This window comes from Neofelis nebulosa, chromosome 7 (assembly GCF_028018385.1).
Source record: "Neofelis nebulosa isolate mNeoNeb1 chromosome 7, mNeoNeb1.pri, whole genome shotgun sequence".
In the NCBI taxonomy this organism is placed as follows: domain Eukaryota; kingdom Metazoa; phylum Chordata; class Mammalia; order Carnivora; family Felidae; genus Neofelis; species Neofelis nebulosa.
Genome location: NC_080788.1, coordinates 146102251 through 146120251, shown reverse-complemented (window position 1 = coordinate 146120251; position 18001 = coordinate 146102251). Strand labels below are relative to the sequence as shown.

The 18001-nt window shown below is 56.2% G+C and overlaps 1 protein-coding gene and 1 non-coding gene across 6 annotated transcripts; both read left to right on the top strand.

The window, feature by feature from the left end:
* The first annotated feature begins 478 nt into the window (after positions 1-478).
* On the top strand, positions 479-17579 carry LOC131517786 (exocyst complex component 3-like). Of its 5 annotated transcripts, none has more exons than XM_058740365.1 (13): positions 485-927; positions 2402-2711; positions 5109-5670; positions 6119-6242; positions 8193-8285; positions 9191-9291; positions 10994-11086; positions 11436-11568; positions 13091-13204; positions 13463-13618; positions 14053-14177; positions 14748-14839; positions 16911-17579. In XM_058740365.1, exons 2-12 carry the CDS (start codon positions 2483-2485, stop codon positions 14818-14820), a joined length of 1803 nt encoding a protein of 600 aa, XP_058596348.1. In that variant the 5' UTR covers positions 485-927; positions 2402-2482; the 3' UTR covers positions 14821-14839; positions 16911-17579. The 5 variants fall into 5 exon arrangements, 4 of the variants coding, with proteins under 4 accessions (XP_058596351.1, XP_058596350.1, XP_058596348.1 ...); XM_058740366.1 differs by having other exon boundaries at positions 2400-2711; positions 6122-6242; XR_009264838.1 differs by lacking the exon at positions 14053-14177 and having other exon boundaries at positions 479-927; positions 2400-2711.
* LOC131518362 (U6 spliceosomal RNA) lies at positions 1473-1575 on the top strand. The gene has a single exon (XR_009265050.1). It is a non-coding gene; the product is annotated as a U6 spliceosomal RNA (small nuclear RNA).
* Positions 17580-18001: the final 422 nt, after the last annotated feature.

The following is an 18001-nucleotide window of genomic DNA, read 5'->3' as shown; positions in this document are numbered from 1 at the left end:
AATCAACACGCCATTTTGGCGGCCTGCCCTTGGCCACTAGAGCGTGGAGATGCTGAGTGCTTTGAGAAGTCACCCCGTGAAGCTGAGAGAGGGGAGGCTGTTCCCAAGGGGGTGTGCTGTAGGCAGAATAGCGCCCCCCAGCGATGCCCGCCTGATGGCTCCCCCTTCCACCGCAAAGGGGGAGCTAAGGATGCGACAGAAATAAGGTTGCTGATGAGCTGACCTCACAGAGGAGCCCACCCTGGCCTGTCTAGTGGCCTGATGCCACCCCAGGGTCCCTACCAGGGGGAGAGTGAGGCAGAGCTGAGACCAGATGCGAGCCAGCCACTGCTGGATCTGCAGACTGGAAGAAAGGCCTGTGAGCCTAAGAGCTCGGGCAGCATCAGGACGGTGGTAAAGCAGGAAATAGGTTCCCTCCCAGGGCTGCGGGAGGAAGGAACACACCCTAGAGACGCCCAGCCAGATCTCTGACCTCTGGAACAGCGGCAAAGAAAACTTGCAACTTGCATTGTTTAGGTCGCTAAGCTGGTGGTAATTTGTTACAGTAGCAACAGGAAACTCCCATGGGATACGTGGGGTCCAGGTAGGGGACTCTGAATGTATCCTTGGAGCTCTCTGGCTAGTGGTTAAAGCTGCCATCTGGGTTGCTGCAGATCCAAGTTTCCATGTTGGATGCAGGAGACAGAGCTGGCCTGTCAAATCAGGGCACAGGGGAGGGGACACTGTTTGGTAACCACCACTGGAAAGCAGGTTCTCTCCCACGGAGAAAGACAGCACTGGATCCCTACCTCACACCACACTGGACAGAAGCCGCTCCAGGGTTTGGGCGATGCTGCTGGCGGCAGTGTCCCCGTGAAGCCTCCTGGGAGGCGAGCGGTGGCTTCTCGAGGATGCCACCCACCTACTCGGGCAGTGAGCACGTCCAAGGTACGTGAGGCTTTCGGAACCACAGCGGTGATACTTCCTCTGTCGGTGAAAAAGAAACCAGAGCTACAAACTGAGAGCAGGGACTTGAACAGACATGTGCACACATGTGTCCAGAACACCATCATTCACAGTAGCCAAAAGCCACCCAAGGGTCCACGGACAGATACGTGGACAAACAAAGCGGGTCTATCCATACGATGGAGCATTATTCTGACACTTGCTACGTCAAGGATGAAACTTGAGGACATTAGGCTAGTCACAGAGGGATAAACACTGCATGGTTCCACCTATGTGAGGTCCCTAGAGGGGTCAGAATCACAGACACAGCAGGTAGGGTGGTCGCCGGGAGCCGGGGCAGGGGGAACAGAAGTTCACATTTAACGGGGGCAGTTTTCATTTGGAATGACAAAAAAAGTCCTGGGGATGGATGGTGGTGATGTTTGCAGACCTTACTGGAAGGGTGTTGCTCAATACCCCTGACTTGTACACTTACAGATGGTTCGAATGGTAAAGTTTATGTTGTCTGTGCTTTGCTGTAATAATAATCTCACTTCAGCTGCACATGCATTAAAATTGGAATGACACTGAGAAGATGAGCAGGGCCCCTGTGCAGGGATGACACAAATTTGGGAAGTGTTCTGTATTTTTAAAGCCTGTTTTAAAAAAAAATAGCTATGAGTAATTTATTTGTTAATGACAGACTTTTTTTTCAAGTTTATTTATTTTGAGAGAGAGAGAGAGAGAGAGAGAGAGAACACAAGTGGGGGAGGGGCAGAGAGAGAGAGAGAGGGAGAGAGAGAATCCCAAGCAGGCTCACACTGTCAGCACAGACCCTGAAGCGGGGCTTGAACTCACAGTGAAATCGTGACCTGAGCCGAAACTAAGAGTCCGATGTTCAACCGACTGAGCCGCCCAGGCGCCCCAAATGACAGACTTTTAAAAAATCTGAACAAGTGGGTGCCTGGGCGGCTCAGTCGGTTAAGCATCCAGGTAGGGCTCAGGTCACAGTCTCACAGTTTGTGGGTTCGAGCCCCACGTCGGGCTCTGTGCCGACAGCATGGAGCTTGCTGGGGATTCTCTGTCTCCCTCTCTCTCTGCCTCTCCCCCACTTGCTCGCGCGCTCTCTCTCAAAATAAATAAATAAACATTCAAAAATCCAAACAAGAGTTTATTCTCACTTTTCGACAGCAACGGTGGGGTGGGAGTGTGGTGGTGGTGGTGATGGGGGTCCACTGTGACCACAGGCTTCACGTGCTCTGCCTAACTTCCCGGCCTTTGCTCCGACCTGGGTGGGGTTGGCTCAAGATGTCAGGGAAACATTCCTGGACTAAACAGTGAGACTACCACCTCTATCTTTGCCCTGGGCAGTGAGATCTGGGGACTTCTCAAAAGCATTAACAGCCATGTTTTTAAACACAGGAGGAAATTTCTCTGGCAGTCACCCACTTCCTCCTATTTCTTTTGTTTGGCAGAGAGAGAGTAACACGCCCCGTGACTCAGAGGCTGTGGCAGGTGTCGGTGGGGCCAAGCCGCTGCCAGGCACAAGAGCAGTGGGATGGATCTAGTCCACAGGAAGGTCTTCTGGGGCAGGAGGAAATCCAGGCTCGGAGGGGAAGAAGCTGGGAGCGAGTGTGGACAAATCCTGCTCGCTGAGCCTCAGGGGCACCCGAGACGACAGCCCAGAGGCCATCCTTTGAACCTAAGGAGGATTACCGGGTTTCTGAAAGGATTGCACACAAACGAAGGGCCCCAGAGTGTCATTCCTCTGGACGAAACCTCCCAAGGTATGGGTGCCGTCTTCTCATCTTTGTACTGTTTCCCCATCTTTTGCTTGCTCACTCGGCCTTTCTTTCAATATGTACGGCGTGCCACCCTCCTGGGTGTCACTCGGAGGGCCTGGAGGGCCCCACGTGGGGAGGGGGGCCGGCTTGCTCACCATCACCCCCCGCCACACGACAGCCGTCACGGGGCCGGGCTGCTAAGCGCACGGGGGCTTTGACACGTGCTGGGGAGTGAGAAAAGCCCCAGAACAGAGCGAACCGGCCCGGCCCGACCCCACCAATATTCTTGCTAAGAAATAGCAACGCAGTCGAGACCTCAGGACGTTGTAAGGGCAGGTCTTCTGTTTTTGGGGGGGTGGGGGGGGCGGATCGTGGCCCCCTGCCCAGAAAAGAGCCAGGTTGGTGTGGGATAAATCGGAATCCCATGTTGGAGGGAGAGGGGCAAGTATATTCTAGGCTAGTGCTGTCTGAGGAGATCGAGTGTGAGCCGGGCGGTGATTTCAAGTTTCAGGAGTCACAGGAAGCATTGAAAAAGAAACGGGTGAAATTAACTTTAGTAATATCTTTTCTTCAGCCCAATAGAGCTGAGGTAGTATTTCAACATGTTTCAACGTTCAATCGGTATTAAATTTAAGGTATGCTACATTCTTTTTCTTCCCCCCTGCTAAGTCTTGGAAATCTGCTGTGTGTTTTACGCTGACAGCACAGCTCAGGTTTGACGTTTTCAGTGCTCAGTAACCACGGGTGGCTCGGGGCTGCCGTGCTGGACGGCACAGCTCTGGAAGGAAGGGGAATGATGTCCAGGTAGCCCCTGCACCTGGTGACAGCACAGAGATTCCAGGGGTCACGGAATTTTTTCCACATCTATTATCCACAATTATTTCCACATCTAACCTAATTAATTACTGTCCACAGGGAGCCATCTATGAGAAGTAGACAGGGAATCTCCACCTTCAGAATAGTTCAAGGCTGTCAAAGGCTGTCCTGCTTGGGGCAAAATAATTTCCATCCCACATTCCACTCCTCCTCAACTCTTCGTATTGTTTTAAGTTCAGCTGCTTTCACTGAGACGCCCAACAAACAGTGGCTTAAGATAAAGCAAGATATGGGGCGCCTGGGGGTGGCGCAGTCGGTCAAGCGTCCGACTTCAGCCAGGTCACGATCTCGCGGTCCGTGAGTTCGAGCCCCGCGTCGGGCTCTGGGCCGATGGCTCGGAGCCTGGAGCCTGTTTCCGATTCTGTGTCTCCCTCTCTCTCTGCCCCTCCCCCGTTCATGCTCTGTCTCTCTCTGTCCCAAAAATAAATAAAAAACGTTGAAAAAAAAATTAAAAAAAAAAAAAGATAAAGCCAGATAAAACGTGCTTCTCTCATGGAAGATTTGGGTAGGTGGTCCAGGGCTCCTCCGTGATCAGGGACCCAGACCCCTCCATTGGACCCCTCCACCATCCTCCACATGGGGTTCCTGTCTCGTGGCCCAAGACGGCTGCCCAGCTCCTGGCATCACACCTTCATTCTTGCTACGAGAAAGGAAGAATAGGAAATGGGGGGAGGGGCATGCGTTCGCCCTTGACGACAGGAAGGCATTCTGCGCCCCAACTTGAAATATACCTGCCTTCTCGTTCTGAAGTTTCCAGGGAGAATTTAAAGTTCAAAACTGCCACTCCAAGTTGAAGTCCATAAGAATCAGTGTCCAAGTGTTCAAGTGCTTTGGACAGCCCTGTCTCCCAATTCCTCTCTCCCATCTGAGTCTCATCTGAGCCTGCCTCCTGCAGCTACAGGCTGCAGTGTCTTGCTGAGGCTCCTCTGGGACCCAAGGCGGAATTCTTCCCTTCGCATCCCTCCCTCCTGGCAGAGGACCAGCACTGTTGGCACCCCCTGGGAACCCGTCCCAAATGCACATTCCAACCTGGGCTTCAGTGAGCCCTCCACGTGGTCCTGACGGGCATTCCTTTGACACTATTTCCTACTACCTCTGTTGGACCCCCCTGTCCGTGCCTCTGGTCGGGGAAGCGCCTTTGCTGCCTCAATGTCGGGTTAACAATGCACCGCTGATGAAAGCGCAGACCGTGCGTCACCCTGGGAGCTTAGAGGCTCATGGGAAGGAACTGCTCGTGTTAAGCTTTCCTGCTGCAAGGGGGACACGGTGGAAAGCCTACCAGTCTTCTGTGACCCTTGTACAAACTCGTGCCCTGCTGATCCTGACTGGCCGCAAGGAGCCCCGTCCCCAAAGGCTCTTCAAGCCACTGCCTCATCTTCGTGCGTGGTTCCCCTGACACCAGCTCAGCCCACACCCACCCTACTCTGGGGAAGAAGCCTGGGCAGGCGCCCCTCCCCCTCCCCGGTTTCCCCCATTCTTCCGAGTCCCTCTGCTGAGCCATCCTTTTGGGTTCTTTTCTTCCAGGCTTCCAACAGTTGGTGCAGGAGGGGAAGTTTCTGGAAGCCTACCTGAGCGTCTCCACGTCAGCATGGGAAGGGCAGGACTGCGGCCCCCAGTACCAGGCCCTGGCCCAGAGCATGTGGCAGGTGGTCCAGCAGGCTCTGGAGGGCGTCAGGCACGGCCAGGAGCTGGAGCTGAAGCTCCAGGCAGTGCTGGACACTGTGGAGTACACACAGGACAAGCCCCCGAGCCCGGAGGCCGGTACCCTCGAGGATGGCAGGGTTGCCACCTGGGGCAGTCAGCTGGAGAGGCTGCTGAGGAATGACGCTGAGGCCCGAGTGCCCACCTGGGACCGCAGGGACAAGCTGGGCCCTTTCCTGGAGAAGCTAGAGGAGGCTGTGAGACAGGGCCTGGGGTCGCTGAGGGCAAGCCAGCTGGGGGCCCGCTTCTGGACGATCTACAGCACCTGCTTCCAGGAGGTCCTCCTCAGCCGCCTCTTGGAGCTCAAGCACTCCTGCGGTGCCAGCTGGAACAGCTGCTGCGTGCTGTATGCCTGGGGCAGGACGACCTTGTTTGGGCAGCTGGGGTGAGTCCTCCTGGAGGAGCTTGGGGTCCTGGGTGAGGGCCCCCAGGCCAGGGCTGCGGTCGACACAGAGCCTTTCGAGGGGCCACCTGGGTGGGGCCGGTGGCCGGAGCAGGCAGATGCAGCCCCAGCCTTGGGGACACATGTGTGTCAGTGTGCTTGTTGTGTATATGTGTTGGTGCGTTAGTATGTTAGGGTGTGGTTTTGTGTGTGTGTGTGTGTGGGGGGGTGCTCACGGTCCACACTTGTGTGTGCTCTGGTTCCTCAACCCCAGCTGCCCTCTCTAGTCACTGGGCCTTGTGCAGGGGCGAGGGGCGGGCAGCACAGGCTGGGGAGGGGGCGAGGCCCGGCCTGGAGTCCACTGCCCTTAGCGCTGAGCTGTCCTCCACAGCCCAGTGCCTCCCCCAACCCCAGCTCAGCTCTGTGCCCCTCGTGGTTCCTTCCAACCCAGCAGGGACACACTTCCGAATGCACCTTCCACCTCCCAGAAGCCCACGGCCGGGTACCTCTTGGACTCCATGATGTTTGTGACCTGGATGTCCCAAATGCAGAAGAAGCTGGTGGGGCTGATCCAGGTAAATGGATCCAGGAGTCTCCACCACCCAGAGGTCTCCTTGTCCCACACCTGGCTGGGGGACAACAGGAAAGGGGATGGGCCAGGGCGGGCCCCGGATGGTGGGCTGGAGCCAGAGCCCCAGTCCACTCCTAGGGCTGCAGGGGTGATGCCGTGCCCATTCTGGCCCTTGAGCACTGTCACGTGGGAAGTAACCACGTGCCATGGGTCTGAGGTGTGAGGTGTCTCGCGGGCCCAGAGAGAGAGCGCCAGACCAGAGGTCACTGTCCTGACCAGTGAGTGCAGTCTGGCCACTTCCACACTGGTGGCTACAGAGCAGGGCCGGCGAGCCTCGGGTGGAAAGCCAGCTGCCCCAAGGTGGGTGCATACGGTTAATCCTTGGCAGACGGAGAGGACTTAAGGGGACATCGCAATTTCCTACTCTGGTCCTTTTTTTTGTTTTGATGTTTATTCATTTGTGAGAGAGAGTGTAGGTGGGGGAGGTGCAGAGAAAGAAGGAGACAGAGGATCTAAGAGGGCTCTGTGCTAACAGCAGAGAGCCTGATGCGGGGCTCGAACTCACAAACCTTGAGATCATGACCTGAGCTGAATCAGACGTGCAACCAACTGAGCCGCCCAGGCGCCCCTATGATCGCTTTTAACAGACGTGACCTCCCATAACGGCATCCGTGGCCGTGGCACAGACACGTCTGGTGTCACGGGAACCGGTGGAAGAGATGTTTTGGGATGCAGGGAAGCTTTCTGCCTATCTCAGCTAACAGACCGAGAAACTAAGCTTTACGACCGTGAGGTAGAGAATCGGTATCGGCTTAACGGGAATTTTCCAGTAGCTGGTGTGTAAGTGCCCAGCCTTTTCATCGCCGGCAAACTCAGGGCTCTGAGTTTTGAGGCCCCTTGTCCTTCACGGCTCTCCCCAAAACTGTGGCGTTGCAGTTTGGGCCGGATTAGGGAAGACGGAGCTTCTCACTCCTCGCTGTTCCACGCTCCAGCCGCCAAGGGCTGCGCTGCAGTGTCCGGTGGGCAATTCAGACAGGCAGCCAGAGCGCAAGCAACGGTGCCGCCTTCCGGGTCGTGGCGCGGCGATGTCCGCGGGAGGGGCTATGCCGGGCACCCGTGTCGGGTGAGGGCTAGCACCCGCCGTCAGTGGCGTCGGGCAGGCAGCCAGACATGAGCTTCTGGCAGGGTTAGGAGGGAAAAAGTACCGAGTGCTGAGTTGGTGGAGACAATCAGCTTCCAGCCTGCCCCTTTCTGCAGATAGGAAGGCCACGGCCCGCCAGGGGCCCCCCAGCAAGCTGGCCTCCAGATGGAGGTACCTGGGCTAGGAAGGAGACCCAAGTGGGAGTCTGGGCAGCCAACCCGAGGACGCCCCCCCTCCCCCGACCGCACTGTGTTGGCCGTGTGGCCAGCCGGGTGAGGAGGACAGCTTCCCCTGGGGGGACCTGCTAGGGACAGCCTCTGTCACTGCCTGGGGTCGGGCCTGAGAGGTCACACTCAGGTTTCTTCCGGCCGGGAGCTGGTCTCCAGGGCCCTGGGTCTCCCTGGTGCAACCTGGTCCCCAGTGGTCCGTGGTCCCTGTGTCCCCAGACTGTGTGTCTCTGGACCCTGGCGGCCCTCTCAGCTCTCAGCTCACGCCCACTGATGGGCTCTGCTGTCCGCGAGTGGGAGCTGCCCATCACCCCCAGGCAGATGAGTGGACGGGGATGGGAGCGATGGCCTGGCCAGGAACGAGGAGGAGGGTGTATCTAGACGCTGATCCACAGAGGGCCGGAGGCTGTGAAGGAGAGGGTTTACTCAGAACTGGGTCCCTCGGCGGTGGGCGGATTTCAGGCTGCTGGTCAAGGGGGGGTTCCTGGGCGGGCTCTGGTTCTTACTTGCTCTCCTGTCCTCAGTTGGGGCGGAGCCCTGGAGAGAAGCCTGGGGATCAAAGTTGCTTTTACTGTTTTCTGGGCAGGAAAGGCTGGAGGAGACTCTAGAAAATGTCCTGATCTGCGATCAGAAAAAGTGGGCCCCGTTCTCCCACCCAACGTTCCTTGAAATCTTCCAGGTATTCGCCAGTCAGAGTCTTTCCAGCCCGCCACGTGGGTCCCTGGCCCCTTCCTGAGCGCCCCGCCTGGTGTGGGGGGGGGGGTGCCTGGAAGGATGGGGTGCTGGGGGGCGATGACTGACGGGTGGCCGGGCGCATGTGCAGCAAGGACGGTGTCAGTGACTGAGGGCGGCAGGCACGACAGATGGGGTCCCAGTGCTGGGCTGCAGGGCGCATCTTCAGGAGACAGGCCTCCTCCTGGAATGTCTCAGCTCACGAGACTGCCCGGGGCCTCAGGTAGGATCTGCAGAGAGACCAGTGTCTGGGGATGCCTCGATGAGAGGGTCAAGCAGTCATGAGGGTGTGGGATGTTTGGCCTCGGAGGAAAGGCCACCCCGTGTGTGGGGAGGGGGAGGTTTTTTTTTTTGTTTGTTTTTTAAAGAAGATCTGTGCTGGGAGTTTCTGTTGCTTCTCTTGACTGCTCAGAGTTGGAGGGAGAAAACATGTTATGCATCCTCAAGGCCTTTATGCCAAGAAGCCCTGTTCAGAGTGTCAGGTGGGGAGCTGGCAGCTTCGTTGGGGGGGGGGGGTGGGGGTGGCGGCAGCCTCTGGGCCAGACAGGAGAAGCCTAGCCATGCGTGGGGATGAGGAGGTCGTTCAGGCTGGCTGTTTGCAGGCTGATTGGAGGGTTCGAGGGAGAGAGGCCTGCAACACAGGTGGGGCTGGGAGGGGTAGTGAGGGCCTGGCGGGAGGCGTCTGCTCTGTGCCACCGGCAGCGGGCAGAGTGGCGGAGGGGTGTGGGTGCAGCTCCCGCGCGTCAGCCCTTCCTATAACAGAGTTGGGGGGGACACGGTCTCCCAGGGTCCGCCGGCTGTGTCATTGGTCCCTGGGTTCCCCCCTGAGAGGCCACTTGCTTTGACTGGCAGCTGCTGGAAGAAGCCATAATTGCAGCAAGACCCATTGGACCATCGGTCACTAGCCAAGTTCAAGCCATGGTTCTGGAAATATTTTCAAAGTTTCTGAACAGGTAAGTGAAAAGGTGGTCGTTGCCTAGAGAAGGAGGTACGGGTGTCTGGGTCCACATAAGCCTAGTTAGAGTGCTAGCCGAGCCTGATACCCGCGGGCCACCGGGTGCTTGGCCGGTTCCCGAAGCAGGGAAAGGGGTGGGCATTGGCTTTGGGTGTCTCCAGTCTGGCCTGCTCCACCTCCCGCCTGGCTCTGGAGGCAGCCCCTGTGTGACTGTGGAGACGTCCCATGGTGGCACCTTCTGACATGGCGTCTCCAGCCTCCCGTGGCTGTCAAGCTAGTTCCATGGAGGGACTACAGTTAACTTTTACTTAATTTTAGTTAATTGACCTTTAAACACCACCTGGGGCTGGGGCTCCCGTACTGGACAGCAGGACTGGGAGGAAGGGGGAGCCCAGCAGGGCAGTCATGAGCATGCAAAGTCGAATTCTGTCTTTATCTACAACTTCATGTTTTGCTCATTCTGGATGTTTTGGATTGGTTTTGATTTTTTAAAATGTTTCATCAAAATATTATCTTGGGGCACCTGGGTGGCTCAGTCGGTTGAGTGTCTCACTCTTGATCTTGGCTCAGGTCATGATCTCATATTTCGTGGGATCGAGCCCCATGTTGGGCTCCGCACTGAGCCTGGAGCCTGCTTGGGATTCTCTCTCTCCTTCCCTCTCTCTCTCTCTGCCCCTCCCCCCCCCCCCAATAAATAACTAATAAAAAATGATCTTGGTTACACCTTGGCCAGGGACCTGGAAGACTGCCTGTGTCCTCATTTCCTCTGCGTTTCACTGTCAGAGTCCTGAGCCACACACCCAGCTCTGTCCCGGGCTAAGGATTTGGGTGGGGACTCTGCCTCTTTCCCGACGGGCTGGGGCTGGGCTCAGTGTTGCAGGGTCCTTGGGCCCCTGTGATTAAGAAGCATGCCTTGGGCACAGCGCAGTGTAGACCACATCACGAGGCCCCTTTCTCCGGAGACTTCAGAAGTGGCTGTGTTCACCTGGGCCAGGCTCCATAAAGGGCGGCTGTGAGGCAGGTTACTTAAGAGAGGCCAGGGATATGGATTGTTAGGTGAAATCAGCCAGGTTTTAAATGTTTAAGAAAATGTTGCTGGGCCGCCAGTTTGATCTGTGTTCTAGGGACTCAGACTCGTGAGGGCGCCCCTTCTGTCCTGCTGTTGGGGAGCAGGGGTGTGTGCTGTCCCGGAGCCTCCCCCTACTCTGCTTTGGAGCAGCTTCAGTGGCCCAGCCCGGGCGTGGGGTGCCGGCCTCCCCTTCTTGAGAGCACCCCCAGGCCTCAGCCGACGCCCCCAGGGCTTGGAGGGCAGGGCCTCGTCTGCCTGCCTTCCCCTTCACCCGCCGGGGAGGGAGGGCTTCTCAGATACAGCGCTGACGCAGCTCCAAGTCCGCGGGAAAAGCCACCCCCATCCTGTTCTCAAGCATCTGCCACCAGCGGTCCTCCAGGGCATTCGGTGAAAATGTCTTTAGGAAGCATCCGGCTGCCGGGTCTGGCACGGAGCCAGCCCAAGTAAACCCCGGCTGCCTTGTCAACATCTCGGTCCCCGCAACGCACGTTTGTGGTTCTGCGAACGGGGCGGCCGTTAAAGCAGAGAAGGGACCCGGCCTGTGGGGCTGGGGCTGGTGGGCGGGGCCTGCGGCTTGTGGGAGGGCCCTGCGGCTGGTGGGCGGGGCTGCATCTCCCGCTTCTCACCGCAGGTACCAGGACGAGGCTGTCCACTTCCTGCAGCAGAACGCCACCGCGGGGGCCTTCCCCGAGGTGCACCTGCTGGGAAACTGCTGCATCCTCAGGTGCGTGGGGGCGTGACCCGGGTGTGGGAGGGGCCGGTGGGCCCCGGCAGGCTAGGCAATGGACGATCCGGACAGGCAATGGCTGTCCTTTGTGAAAAAAGTGGGGAGAGGAGTTTTCCACTGTACCTTTTGCATTTTAAGGCACGTGGATACAACAGTCCGTAAGTACAGAGAAAAAAAACCAGTGGGATGGGACGGACAGCAACGGCAGCAGAAATGAGGGAGCGTCGGCCTCCCATCTGTCCCAGGGTGCACAGAGGCGCAGGGGTGTGGCCGGTGTGCTGCAGCTTTGGGGCTGTGGCAGGGCTCTGGGCCAGGCCCCACGGACCCCCTTTGGTTACTCCAACAGGAAAACGTGGCAGGAGCTGAGTCAGGCATGCTTTCCACCTGCAGACCTGGTGACCGCAGTACAGGGTGCCATCCACGCCATTGAGGGCCACAGCCGGGACCACCTCCTGCTTAGAGTCAGAGCCCTGTGCCAGGTGATGCCATCCCCGCCCCAGCCCTGGCGTGGGGGTCTCTTCTCCTAGAAAACCTAGGCAGAAGGCGCCTGACCGTGTCTCCCTGGACTTCTGCCCAGCCCAGCAGAGCCTTTGCTGGGGAGGGACATGGCAGCAATGACAGAATGGGCTAGAGATGTTCCTGGTCAGGCCCCCTCCCCCCCCACCGCCTGCCCCAGCTTGCCTTCTCTGTCTGCAGCAGAGGGGCAGGGCCAGCTTCCTGTCTGACCTGAGGTAGGGGTCCTGTCCGATGAGTGGGCTTAGCTTCGCCTCCCTGCCACTTTATGAGGCCTGGCCCCCTCCTCATGGAGGGTACCTCCCTCTGTCCCCTCTGGCCAGACCTGCCTCTTCTTTTCTCCCACCTGTGTGATTGCTCTCCTGCCAGGCCAGTTGAGGCCTGACATTGGCTCCCCTCTCCCCACCCTGGCTCTGACCGGGCTGCATTCCCAGGCAGGTGAAGTCCCTTCACTGTGTCCCAGAGCCTCTGTGCCTGCCCGGCTTTGTCTCCCCCTGAGCTGTGGCTGCCACACCAGAGGATGAGGTCCCTGAGGATGCCCAGAGGCTGACCCTGGAGCCGAAGCCCTGAGAGGGCGAGGTGGCCTCCTAGGATGTGGAAACCACAGGAGGGAATTTTCCATTCAGATTAGGGGTTCAGGGCCCTGTCCTCATGGGGGCCTCCTGGGTGGAAGATGGGAGGTACTGGTGGTCGGTCTCCACTCCTGCAGTTCTAGCCAGTGGTTCATTTTCCCCCCTGGGGACCGGCTCCTGAGACAACTGCCATTGGATTTTCTGCAGAGTTGAGCACGTGGCAAGCCCTGGGGAGGTCTGGTCCTCCCAGGGTGACCAGCAGCCTGTCCTTGCCTCTCCCTGGGCTGTGGCAGACATGGCTTCAATCCCAGCATTCCGTTCTGCTCTGGCCCGATTGGAGCCCCAGGGTCTTTCTCCACACAGAGCTCCAGGCAGGCAGACCTCATGGATTGGACGTTGGCACCGTCTTTTACAGATGGTGCCGATGAGGCTGCGTCATGCAGACGGGGCGCCGGAGGGCTGGGGTGTAGCGGGGACGGGACTTGCTCAGGTACCCTGGTAACACCGAGGAGGCTGGCTTTGCCCCTCTGCCCATCCTCTGTGGTGTCCACTGAGAACTGAGCAGGCCCCAGTCCCGTGTCTTGGGAGTCTGATCTGGAGGGAAAGCATCATCGAGGTCTGGTGCCAGGCCAGTCCTGTGGGGACAAAGGGGAGAGACCTGGGGGGACTCAGGAGGGCTCCAGGGAAGAGCTCGGGTCAGGGGCTGCAGTCTGAATCTGGGGTGCTCTCAGAGATCGGCAGGAGGAGGGTAGACAGAGCTTTGGGACAGACAGTGGGTGAGCTTCTGGCCCAGGACTGTGCCCTCAGTGAGGCGAGGCGGGGGCCCAGAGGCTGGAGGAGACCGGCAAGTGTGGGAGGGAGCACGGCCGGCCTGGGCACCACGGGCCCCCGTGACATCCGACCCTCCTGTTCTCAGAATCTGCTGAGGGGCCACTTCGGGAGGAAGGAGAGCGATCTGGTCAATGCTCTGCAGTCCCTGTGGCAGAGCCTGGAGGGCTGTCCCAGCCTGCACTCCACTCCCGTGTATGAGGTAGGAGGCCGATTCGGGGGGACTGACTTGCTGGCGGTCACCCTGAGGAGCTGAAGCAGGCACCCCTGGAACCTGGCGGTTAGGGGTTCGATGTGGCTGGTGGTGGGGACAGGCCCTCCACAGACCCGCGCTGGAGGAGTTTGAGTAGCATCTGCCTCCCCCCGCCCCCATCCCCGAGGGTGCACCGCTAAGGCCAGCCAGACCGTGTCCTGGGACAGCTTTCACTCGGGCCTCTCCATCTTGTCTTGTGGAGAGCAGAGCATCATGCAAAGTTTGCACATGGTGGTCTTTGGGGAGTACGTCCAGGCCCTGGCCACCCACCTCAGGATGCTGGCGCCCAGGAAGTGGGGGAGCCTGAGGACTCAGGTGGAGATGGACATCTGGAAGTTGGACAACATCTTCAGGAAGCACGGGGTGAGCCGTGGACCCCTCGGGTAGGCCGGGTGCTGGGAGGGGGTCGCTTTGTCCTCCCTTTCCGGTTCTCGTCTCTCCCGGCCCCCTGCCTGGGCCGGGTGTGCTGTCCTCGCCCAAACCACACTCAGACCTGCCGGCACTGGGCCTCGAATCCCACACACAAGGCTGGGGCCACCTGCTTCCACGGCGACACTGTGAGATAGGGTTGGGATGTCTCAAGCTGGGGGGAGGCAAGCCCTCCCAGGACAGGTGTGGGGAGCTCAAGGAGGTAACTTTGGCGGGACCAGGCAGCTCTGACCAGCAGCGCCCACCCTGGGGCCTGAGGGGTAGACCTGGGTTCTGGGCCTGCAGGTGGGTAAGGGGAATGGGTCCTCCAGAGAGACAGGAAGCCGGGAACACAGGGCCCATGCTCACGTACCAGCTGCTCCCGGCAGGGTCCCAGCTTGGCCATCCCAGAGGAACCCATCCTGGGGATCTTCCAGCTCAGCGAGAACAAGGGCAGGGAGACTGTGGATGATTGGCTGGCCTCCTTCAGGGACAGATTCCCAGGTTATCTGAGGTACGAAGGAGAATAAGGGGCTGGGGAGGGGGTTGGTAGAGAGGGGGACGGGTGAGCCTGCGGAGGTGGGGTGCTGCCAGGGGCCCCAGTGGGGGCAAGGCCACACCAAAGCATGGGCCCCTGGGTATGGAGGGTCAGTAGCTGCCAGAGACTGAGAACCCTAAGCTGGAGTCTCACAGCTCATTGACCCCTATTCCCAGATAGGGAAACTGAGGCCTGAGAGCAAGGGTCTGGGCAAGGACTTGCCCAGAGTCCCCAGCAAAACATGGCAGGCAGTGCAGGACCATCACTCACCTGGGGTCTTAAGGGAGGCTGGTCTCCCTGCCACCCTCAGAGTGCTCCCATCCTGACCCGTTCCTAGAGTTCCCAGGGCTCCCTGGTAGGTCACCTAGGGGTCCCCGGAGGGAAGGGCGGGTGGAGACTTGGGGAATGTGCTAGTGTCCCAGCCGCCCTGGAAGATACTGCTCTAGACTTCATTGGTGGGCACTCCTGGGTACGCGGACCCTGTGGTCACAGGTACACAGACCCAGAGGCTCACAGGTGCACAGAAGCTCTCTCCTCACTCCCTAGCATGCAGGACCAGCCATGCAGCTCTGTGGACTCGGAGGTTGAGGTCAAGGGAAGATCCTGCTGCTGCTGCTGATCCCCCAGCTCTGCACCAGGTGACCGAGGGTGCAAGTCTCCAGAGCATCCCTCCAGGGGAGGCGATAGGGCAGGGTCCAGCCCTGGGCAGGGTGGCCAGGGCCGTGGCTCTGGAGATGTGGAGGGAACCAGGTCAAAGGGCACAGCCGGATCAAGGCCCAGTTGCCGTAGCAGACGTGGCATGGCCAGCCTGGGTCCCGCACCTTGTGCTCTCGAGCACAGTTCTCAAACGTCTTGATCTCAGGACCCCTTTACTCTGAACAGTCACTGAACTTAAGTGCTGTAGCTTACGTGGTTAAATCTAAGAGTTACCATATTAGAAATTAAAGCCAATAAATATTTAGTAATTCATCTACAATATTGGTTAAAATAGTAATTCACCAAAATGGAAAATTAGTATTTATTAAATCACTAGAAACAAAGTAAATGACAATATATTATTTATATGTGAATATATAGATTTGAAAAAAAATTAACATTTATATAGAATAACACTAATTTAGGTATATGAATTTATTTAAAAAAATAAACCCATAACATGTTAACATTACGGCAAATAATGATTTTTAAATGGAGAAATTAAGTATTTTCTGCAATAATAACAACAAACTTAACAATATGGGTGTCATTGTTTTATATTTTTGCAAAATCTTTGTCTGGCTTACTAGGAGACAGGTAGATCCTCATTTACTGGCTGCTGTGTTCAATGTGTTGTGACATGTTTTGGCTGGAGTATATAAGGAAGGTCCAGCCTCTCATAGACCAGTTACTATTGGGGAAAGAGAGGGTATTTTAATGCCTCTTTTAGGAAATTATGGCCAGTCTGCTTTGATATCACACCTTTCCTGGACAGGTGGTAGTTTATTAAAGATTAGGACGTAGATTCTGAAACCAGCTTGATGAATTTTATGAAATTTGCATGCTCTGTTGTAGTAAAACCCCTCGGTCTACTTTGCACTTTGAAATGGCTCTTCTACCCATATGTGATTTTGTAGCATAGAGTGTTTGTCACCTGGCAAACACAGGTTCACACAGTGATGTGGATCTAGATGTCAGCATGTTTTATCAGACCTTGTCCATAAAGCACCTTTGTTAACATAGCTATCAGTTTCATCAGGAAAGTCTATAGCTGTTGGGAATCCCAGGCTCACAGTGGAAGACACAAGTTTTCCAAAATCCCAATTTTTGCTCGAGAGCTCAAAATTTTATCATTGGCAACAAACACCATCAGTTGTTTACCTTGAAGTGGCCAGCTCACATCATTCATTTCCAAGAACATGCCATCAACAACTGAACAGTCTGTCCATGGGTCATTCTTTCAAGTAAAAGTGGTGTTCCATGAAACAAGTGGCTAGTTCAGCTTGTAACTCAAATGTCAATTGCACAAGTGCTTTTCCTCAGGGCGGCCATTGTCTTTCACTGTGCAATACAAGGGTCAGGTATGAACTGTGTATTTCTTCATGTGGGATCTTAAAAATTTATGCATCACAAATTTTGTGTAAATCACAAATTGAGATTTAACAAGAGTAAGTATTTTTACTCTTTTATCAGCACTTTTTAAAGTGAAACTGGATTTTTTTTTTCCTGTGGGTACATGGTGGTGAAGGACACTAGTAGAAGTTGGTGCCACTGCTTTGGTGTGGGCCAAGGTTCTAGCAACTTTATCCACCATGGCTTTTGGGCCATTGGTGTAAATGTCCACTCAGCGAAAGGGGCATATGAAAAGTTTTGACCTCACAGGTCACCTGCAGGATCTCAGGTCCCTGGGATTCCACTGAATATATTTTGAGAACCACTGATCTAGCTGCACTGGGCTCTTCTCCTGCCCATGTGCCTGCTGTTGGTTGACTCACATGAAATTGTTGATATTTGGTCAGATTGTCTCTACATCTTTGTATGTTCTGTTCCACCTACCTGGAGTGTCCTTCCCATCTGTCGAAATTCTTCTCCTTTCAGGCCGCCAAGTCTGTTGCTCATTTTCTTTCCCAAGATGCACATCACAGTCTTCCTCTGGCCAAGAGCTGTCTTGTCTGTTCATTGGCAAGTGGCTTGATGGCAGAGGACCAACCACATTTGTCTTTGTCCCCCCAGGGTCTGGCAGAACCCTGACTGCCCTGAACAGAGGTGGAGGTGAGCAGTAGCTTCAGGGAACCTCGGGCTGTGGAAGTTGTGTGACTCCAGCAGCTACCTAAGGCAAAGGATCTGAGTGCCCCTGATCCCAGTGCCCACCCAGTGGCCACTTCATAAATGACAGCCTGATATTCAGGAGGAAGCCAATCCTTCCAAAGTCTGGACTCTTCTATCAGAAGGAATGCCTGGGGCATTTACCCTGGAACCCAGCCACCAAGCTAGAAGGCAGGCCAGGCCTTGTGGGAGGCCACGTGCAGGTGTCCCAGCCAGCGACTCTACTGAGGACCCAGCCAGGGCTATGGACTTGAACCCCAGATGTTTGGGTGAGGAGAGCTTCAAGATTCCTGCAGCCCCAGCTGCCGTCTGATGTATTATCAGAATTAACTTGTGTCTGCACACCTGGACACTTGCCTGGTGTGGAGACCCCCACACCTGGTGTCAGAAGAGCAGTCGCAGGAAATGTCTTGGGTGGATGTTCAGGTACCGCTGCCTCCAGGCTACGTGAATAAATCGCAGCCGACAGGCCTCTGGTTAACTCTAGAGTTGGAAGCCGTCATTTCTCTTTTTCCTTTTTTTTTGTCCTCCTTGTCCTCATTCTCCTTTCTGGAAAATTAAAGAGTAGCCCCTGTACATCTGTGTTTGTGGTCTGTGACCTCGACCTTGCATAGGAATTTAAACACCGTGTTTAGCGGATCCCCTGGGCTCAGATAGGTAGTATTTTTATATATATTGTAAAAGAAATATATTTCTTTTACAGTTTGGGTCTGTAGTTCCTTGTTTTAAATTTTATTTATTTATTCTGAGAGAGAGAGAGAGCACGCACAAGCAGGGGAGGGGTAGAGAGAGAGAGAGAGGGAGAGAGAGAATCCCAAGCAGGCTCCATGCTGTCAGCAGGGAGCCCGATGTGGGGCTCAAACCCATGAACCCTGAGATCATGATCTGTGGTGAAACCAAGAGTCGGATGCTTAAGCGACTGAGCCACCCAAGCGCCCCTGGGTCTGTATCTCCTTTTTGTCTCTAGAGATGTTGAAGAGTTTTCAATTAAAATTTCC

What these genes read in the sequence shown, in the direction of transcription:
- LOC131517786 (XM_058740365.1), top strand. Translation starts at nt 2,483, where the DNA reads ATGGATCTAGTCCACAGGAAGGTCTTCTGGGGCAGGAGGAAATCCAGG. An exon ending in AGCTGGTGGGGCTGATCCAG is followed by an intron (nt 6,243 to 8,192) that starts GTAAATGGATCC and finishes TTTTCTGGGCAG; the next exon opens with GAAAGGCTGGAGGAGACTCT. An exon ending in ACTCCACTCCCGTGTATGAG is followed by an intron (nt 13,205 to 13,462) that starts GTAGGAGGCCGA and finishes TGTGGAGAGCAG; the next exon opens with AGCATCATGCAAAGTTTGCA.